The sequence below is a fragment of the Mytilus trossulus genome, chromosome 12 (genome assembly GCF_036588685.1).
Source record: "Mytilus trossulus isolate FHL-02 chromosome 12, PNRI_Mtr1.1.1.hap1, whole genome shotgun sequence".
Taxonomy (NCBI): domain Eukaryota; kingdom Metazoa; phylum Mollusca; class Bivalvia; order Mytilida; family Mytilidae; genus Mytilus; species Mytilus trossulus.
The window spans coordinates 1,395,014-1,403,856 of record NC_086384.1 but is presented as its reverse complement, the minus strand read 5'-3'; the positions used below and the strand labels follow the sequence as shown (position 1 = coordinate 1,403,856).

General features: G+C 32.4%; 1 protein-coding gene across 1 annotated transcript; it reads right to left on the bottom strand.

The window, feature by feature from the left end:
- Window positions 1–6,312: 6,312 nt before the first annotated feature.
- On the bottom strand, window positions 6,313–7,197 carry LOC134693544 (uncharacterized). The gene has a single exon (XM_063554385.1). The coding sequence runs from the start codon at window positions 7,195–7,197 to the stop codon at window positions 6,313–6,315; it is 885 nt and encodes a 294-aa protein (XP_063410455.1).
- Window positions 7,198–8,843: the final 1,646 nt, after the last annotated feature.

Here is an 8,843-nt window from a genome sequence, read left to right as displayed (position 1 = left end):
AACTACCATTCAATTTTATTGGGTGGGGGCTAGGATGAAATTTGAAAAAAAGGCAGGACAGACATTTTGAGGGAAAAAAAAAGGAAGGATGTCAATTTATGTAAAAAAATATACACTAATAAAAAAGGCAGGACATAAAAAGTAGAATCACAAAAATACTGAACTCCGAGGAAAATAAAGTGAAAAAACAAAAAGGTATAGGACAGTGGTTACCCCCCCCCCTTTTTCCATAAAAATCAAATAGTACATGTAGCTTCCTAAGATATTCTAATAAATATATGAAGCATTCAAACGCTGTCTTATTAATCTTAGCATACAGGGTACAATTGTATTATAGATCTATTATAGGAATCAAACTGAAAGAAAGAGTTCACCTGCTGAAACCACACAAAATCTATGTAATCAATAAATACACCTTTCAAAAAGAAATTTCCTTCAGGATTCTGCACTGTTTAATATATAGCTACACTGTATAATACATATATATATAGCTATATAAAATAAAATGCTTTGCTGAGTGCAGCCTGATACGACCGCAGACGTGGAACCCTGAACAGTTGGTGCAAGTTTGGACACATTATTCAAGCTTGATACTGTCTGAATTTGGATTGTTATCAAATTTTTGACATACATGTAATATAGGTTTCTGACACAAAATAAATGTGGTGAATTATCTAAAAATTTTAAATGGGTTTAAAAATTTGTATTAAATGTCAATTGAAGATTTCTTGCTATTGCGCAATACTGTCCAAAAGAAAATTTCTTGCTATTGCGCAATACTGTGCAATTGAATATTTCTTGCAATTGCGCAATACTGTGCAATTCAATATTTCTTGCTTATATTGCGCAATACTGCGAAATTGAAGATTTCTTGCTATTGCGCAATATTATGCTATTTCTTGCTATTGCACAATACTTAATATAATAATTTACAAATCCTGTTTGGTGTGTATCTCCTGCCATATCATTATTATTTGCTTTTATATATAAATCAGAAATAACCAACTTAAAATGGAAAATTTTAAAGAAAAAAAAAGGAAATAAAGGGCTGCGCTTTAGCGCATGATACGCCCGTTGCTCTTTTAACTTGTCTTTTATGTTTTAAATGAATTTATATGATCAACTAGAAATATATATACAAATCAAAAGGGATGTTACATTAATATATTCACCAAAGTTTCATAAAATCCCCCTTTTTTAAGTATAAAAATTCATTACTTAAGAAAATGTAAAATCTAAAATTCATAAAAATGGAAAGGGAGCTTATGTCAATAGATATAAACAAATTATCAAAGTTGCATAAAATTTTGTGAAAGTGTTAGTTGTTGTCCCAAAATTGGAAAATCACCCCTTTTTTAAGCATAAAAATTCATAACACGGAAATGTAAAATCTGAAATTTATAAAAATTGAAAGGGAGCTTACATCAATAGATATAAATAATTCACCAAAGTTTTATGGACATTGGTGAAAGGCTTTTTGAGTTATTGTCCGAAGTGTTGAAAATCCCCCTTTTTTATGAATAAAGCCCCATAAATCCAAAACTTAAAATCTGAAATAAAAAAAACCGAAAGGGAGCTTACGTCAATAGATATAAACAATTCACTTAAGTTTCATGGAAATTGGTGAAAGTGTTTTTGAGTTATTGTCCGAAGTGTGGACGACGGACAGACAGACGGACAACAGTATACCATAATACGTCCCGTCTAAAAGACGAGCGTATAAAAACTGTAAAAAAAAAAGGAAAAATCCCCCCCCCCCCCAAAGTTTTTTGAACACCCTTATGATTCATTACCCCCAAACTCAATTCCAGCTTTCCCTTTGTGATATGGAACCTTGTAGTATAATTTCAGAAAGATCCACACTTACACACAAGTTATTGTCATGAAACTAGAAAAATGCTTGTTTTTTACCCCTTTTTTTGCCCCTAATTCCTAAAGTTTTGAGGCAATTACCCCCAAAATGAAGCCCAGAATTCCCTTAGTGATATGGAACCTTGTGGTACGATGTCAGAGAGATCCATACACTAACACACAAGTTATTGTCTGAAAGTTACAAAAATGCTTATTTTTGGCCTCTTTTTGCTCTTCAACTTTGTACTTGTTTGGCTTTATAAATATTTTGATATGAGCGTCACTGATGAGTCTTATGTAGACGAAACGCGCGTCTGGCGTACTAAATTATAATCCTGGTATCTTTGATAACTATTTACACCACTGGGTCGATGCCACTGCTGGTGGACGTTTCGTCCCCGAGGGTATCACCAGCCGTGTAGTCAACACTTCGGTGTTGACATGAATATCAATAATGTGGTCATTTTTATAAATTTCCTGTTTACCAAACTTTGAAATTTTTGAAAAACTAAGGATTTTCTTATTCCAGGCATAGATTACCTTAGCCGTATTTGGCACAACTTTGTGGAATTTTGGATCCTCAATGCTCTTCAACTTTGTACTTGTTTGGCTTTATAAATATTTTGATATGAGCGTCACTGATGAGTCTTATGTAGACGAAACGCGTGTCTGGCGTACTAAATTATAATCCTGGTACCTTTGATAACTATTTGGCCCCTAATTCCTTAACTGTTGGTACCATAATCCCCAAAATCAATCCCAACCTTTCTTTTGTGGTATTGAACCTTATGGTAAAATTTCATAGAGATCCATTCACTTAAACTAAAGTTATTATGCGAAAACCAATGTGTCTTCGGACGACGACGATGACGATGCCAACGTCATACCAATATATGACTGCACATTTTTTTTGCAGTCATATAAAAATAAGATGTTGTATGATTGCCAATGAAACAACTCTCCACAAGAGACCAAAATGACACAGAAATTAACAACTATAGGTCACTGTACGGCCTTCAACAATGAGCAAAACCGCATAGTCAGCTATAATTGGCCCTGAAATGACAATGTAAAACAATTCAAACGAGAAAACTAACAGCCTTATTTATGTACAAAAAATCAACGAAAAACAAATATGTAACACATAAACAAATGACAACCACTGAATTACAGGCTCCTGATTTTGGACAGGCACATACATACAGAATGTGGTGGGGTTAAACATGTTAGCGGGATCCCAGCCCTCCCCTAACCTGGGACAGTGGTATAACAGTACAACATTAGAACTTACTATAAAAATCAGTAGAAAAAGGTATAACTCATCAGATGGACAAAAATACTGTATAATATATATATAGCGTCACTGTATAATATATAGCTTCATTGTGTATATATAGCTTCATTGTGTATATATAGCAGCATTGTGTATAATATAAAGCTTCATTGTGTATATATATATATAGGTTTGAACGTAGTTTTCAATTTAGACTCGTTTATATTCATATTGTGTATATATATAGCTTCATGTTACTTCATTGTGTGTATATATAGCTTCATGTTACTTCATTGTGTATACATAGCTTCATTTTACTTCATTGTGTGTATATATAGCTTCATGTTACTTCATTGTGTATACATAGCTTCATGTTACTTCATTGTGTGTATACATAGCTTCATATTACTTCATTGTGTATACATAGCTTCATGTTTCTTCATTGTGTATACATAGCTTCATGTTACTTCATTGTGTGTATACATAGCTTCATGTTACTTCATTGTGTATACATAGCTTCATGTTTCTTCATTTTGTATACATAGCTTCATGTTACTTCATTGTGTATACATAGCTTCATGTTACTTCATTGTGTATACATAGCTTCATGTCACTTCATTGTGTATACATAGCTTCAGGTAACTTCATTGTGTGTATATATATAGCTTCATGTTACTTCATTGTGTATACATAGCTTCATGTTACTTCATTGTGTGTATAAATAGCTTCATGTTACTTCATTGTGTATACATAGATTCATGTTTCTTCATTGTGTATACATAGCTTCATGTTACTTCATTGTGTGTATACATAGCTTCATGTTACTTCATTGTGTATACAATAGCTTCATGTTTCTTAATTGTGTATACATAGCTTCATGCTACTTCATTGTGTAAACATAGCTTCATGTAACTTTATTGTGTATACATAGATTCATGTTACTTCATTGTGTATACATAGCTTTATGTTACTTCCTTGTGTATACATAACTTCATGTTTCTTCATTGTGTATACATAGCTTCATGTTACTTCATTGTGTATACATAGCTTCATGTTACTTCATTGTGTATACATAGCTTCATGTAACTTTATTGTATATACATAGCTTCATGTTTCTTCATTGTGTATACATAGCTTCATGTTACTTTATTGTGTATACATAGCTTCATGTTACTTCATTGTGTATACATAGCTTCATGTTACTTCATTGTGTATATATAGCTTCATTGTGTATAATACAAAGCTTCATTGTGTATAATACATAGCTCCATTGTGTATTCTAATATATAGCTTCATTGTGTATATATAGCAGCATTGTGTATAATATAAAGCTTCATTGTGTATATATATATAGGTTTGAACGTAGTTTTCAATTTAGACTCGTTTATATTCATATTGTGTATATATATAGCTTCATGTTACTTCATTGTGTGTATATATAGCTTCATGTTACTTCATTGTGTATACATAGCTTCATTTTACTTCATTGTGTGTATATATAGCTTCATGTTACTTCATTGTGTGTATACATAGCTTCATGTTACTTCATTGTGTATACATAGCTTCATGTTTCTTCATTGTGTATACATAGCTTCATGTTACTTCATTGTGTGTATACATAGCTTCATGTTACTTCATTGTGTATACATAGCTTCATGTTTCTTCATTTTGTATACATAGCTTCATGTTACTTCATTGTGTATACATAGCTTCATGTTACTTCATTGTGTATACATAGCTTCATGTCACTTCATTGTGTATACATAGCTTCAGGTAACTTCATTGTGTGTATATATATAGCTTCATGTTACTTCATTGTGTATACATAGCTTCATGTTACTTCATTGTGTGTATAAATAGCTTCATGTTACTTCATTGTGTATACATAGATTCATGTTTCTTCATTGTGTATACATAGCTTCATGTTACTTCATTGTGTGTATACATAGCTTCATGTTACTTCATTGTGTATACAATAGCTTCATGTTTCTTAATTGTGTATACATAGCTTCATGTTACTTCATTGTGTAAACATAGCTTCATGTAACTTTATTGTGTATACATAGCTTCATGTTACTTCATTGTGTATACATAGCTTTATGTTACTTCATTGTGTATACATAACTTCATGTTTCTTCATTGAGTATACATAGCTTCATGTTACTTCATTGTGTATACATAGCTTCATGTTACTTCATTGTGTATACATAGCTTCATGTAACTTCATTGTATATACATAGCTTTATGTTTCTTCATTGTGTATACATAGCTTCATGTTACTTTATTGTGTATACATAGCTTCATGTTACTTCATTGTGTATACATAGCTTCATGTTACTTCATTGTGTATATATAGCTTCATTGTGTATAATACAAAGCTTCATTGTGTATAATACATAGCTCCATTGTGTATTCTAATATATAGCTTCATTGTGTATATATAGCTTCATTGTGTATAATACACAGCTTCATTGTGTATATATTATAGCTTCATTGTGTATAATATATAGTTTCATTGTGTATAATATAAAGCTTCATTGTTAACAGATTGAGGATTCTACAGAAGTCTGTAGTACTCTGTTCCAGTTTTTAATAAGACCTGACTTAAAAGGCTGAGTTTGATCTTGAGGCTTTTGATGTTTGTGTATCATTAAAAAGCCTTGGCTACGAAGATAGTCTAGAATTCATTGTTTCATAAAGATAAATACAAATACAATTAAGGTAGTGGTTGTTTTAAAATTGTCTCAATTGGTAAAATAAGAGTATATATAATAAATATATAAAATTGAGAATGGAAATGGGGAATGTGTCAAAGAGACAACAACCCGACCAAAATAAAAAACAACAGCAGAAGGTCACCAACAGGTCTTCAATGTAGCGAGAAATTCCCGCACCCGGAGGCGTCCTTCAGCTGGCCCCTAAACAAATATATACTAGTTCAGTGATAATAATATATGTATATATATATGTACAAAACAAAAATTTACTACTTTTCACTTAGTAGAGTTATATTGTTCTAGTCAGTATTGTTTCCAAATATTCCATTGTTAAACGAATTCTGAATCTTATTCTTGAAGCAATATAGTTGGTCTTTGTTCAGTCCTGAATCTTATTCTTGAATCAACTGTACATGTTGCAGTTTCAGCTTTACTAACAATATCATGAGATGTAGTTCCTTAGAATAATCACTAGAATCCAGAATATTCCAACTCATAAAGTTTGGCCTTTTTGTCTGAAATAACGAAAAATGCTTTCTTTTCAAGGCATCCTATTAAGATAGTTCCTGTTGAAGACAGAGTAAGTGAGTGTGGACGTAAGATCCCCATGTCACTTAGGTTGTAGTAGGTAATAATTTGTCCTTGGTCACTCAGTATATGTAATAAATGATTTTCTGTATCAGTAACAACAATATTATCTGATGGTGTTGTAAGTATTTCAAAAGCTTTAAATGGTTTCTTCTTAGTGTTGACCTCAGGATGACCAGTGTAAGTCCCTATAATGTCTCCTCCTGGCGATAACACGACCACTCTACCGTGGAAATCTCTATCAAATGTGTCCACCACACATATATTTCCATTACTGGTACTGGTTATATATCTAGGCAAAGTAAATAAACGTTTGTTATGTTTGTCATTTTCATATCTCTTTAGCTGTTTTCCTTCCTGATCCAGCACAATCACTACCCGGCTCAATGGAGAGGACGCTCCTATGATGACTCTGTGATCGCTGGTTACATGGATACCGACTGGTTTCAATGGTTTTATATCATAAATGGAATCAGTTATCTCCCCTGTCACAGTGTTGATTTGTCTAAGTTTAGTTGGTGTTGAATCCTTAACGAGAATGTTATTTGAATGAGAAATTGCTATTCCATAAATGTTAGTGTTTAAACTTGTTATAACTTCAGTTTTATTTTCCGTTAGTTTGACATGTTGTAATTTTGATCTCGTATTATCCCCTATCCATACAGAACCATCAGAACATGCAACCATAAAGTTAATATTTTTGACATCTGATGAATATTCTTTAAATATTTCTAATTTAATGTTACTTTTCGCACTTGCGAACGCCATTGTATGAGATGATCCACTATCAAATTGTAGACACTTCGGCACATAGACAAATCGGCACCTTGAGTGTATCTGATTGACGAGTTCTTCTTCTATTGCATGGATATCCTTCCAGTTATGGAACACCACATACAGTTGTGTATGTGTATTGTAATCTGTAAACTAAACTAAATCCCTCCAGCGTTAGAATACACACATCTAGCTGTGTTCCCTTTACGGATTAGTTTAAACTGCTAACGTATTTACATAAAGTTATTCCAAATATTTGAAATGTTGAAAAGAAATCCTCCACCGGAACGTTGCACATTCAAAATATTTATTACAGAAATGTACATTTTATATATACATGAAGAACTCGTGACGTTCGCCAGGATGTAGATTCGATATTTAAAGCAAGGACTAGCTTAATAAAATCTATGAACGGCCAGCACTAGTTTAACATTTGAAGAAACGGCACACTTCCAAACTTCTTCTATATGTATTTCCTTCCAATTATGGAACATCTCCTCAATGAATATTATCCAATTGGGGAGTTAATTAAAACTTCATATGCCACTAAAACTTTCCCATAAGTAACTAATTTTTTTTCAAAAGAATCACTGTACACGGATATAATCTAAAAATAGTTGAGGACTTATAAAACAACTTATAGTTTGTAAAATCACCTTACATAATTAAAAGATAATAATATCTCGGCCTATCAAATATGTATTTAAGATTCACTGTAAAAATATCAGGTGCTTTTTACAATAGAAAGCAGGACATTCCTGCCTCTACCTTTACACATATGTTCACAATGTTCATCTCATGTCCTTCCTTTTTACACTGATTGTACGTTCAATAATATATTTAGCCACAGTTAGTATTTGACATTATAATTTTTCTTGTAATTTCCATACACGCTGGGTATGGAGTCTATAACACATGTCCGTAGCTAATCTGTGTATTTTCCAGTTCGGTCCTATTTTTAAGCAATGGCAACACAAAAAGTGGTCAATGATCAGTCTTATCACATCCTAATATCCTTTAATCTAGAGATCTTCATACCATTCTCACGAGCCAATAACTAAGCTAGATTACGTAAAGACTTCTGTTTGCTGAATGGTTCTTTTCTCTGCTGGTGTAAGGCCGTACACAATATCAGCAAATGGGCTAGATCTTCATCTGACGTTCCACAGCATTTACATGAGGCTGACTATCTGCCACTACTAAATTTTGATCTGTAAGATTCGAGTAAATAAGTTCCAGTTAGTAGCCGAATTTCTATCGCTCCCTTTTTAACATCCGAGATAGTTGAAGTTAGGCTGGTCCAGACATGATGTGTAGGTCCAATTTTTCATAAGGCTTTGTCCAAATGTATTAATGCAGATTATGTTTTTATTTCTTTAATGAAGGTTTTAGTTCAATAGTCCTGAATTGTTAATTTTACAGTTGCTTTCCATTTTAATTTTGACTAAGTGTAGTGATACTTGGCAGATCATATTAAGCTAGCAAACCTGTTACCTTACAAAAGAAGCTTAGATGGTTATCAATTTTCATGATGATTTGTTTGTCTACTTATAAGCCTTGAATTGTCGAATTGTTGAAAGAAAGAACACTGTACAGAGATGATAGTTGCCTTTAACGTATTTCTGCCTCAATTGTTTGAG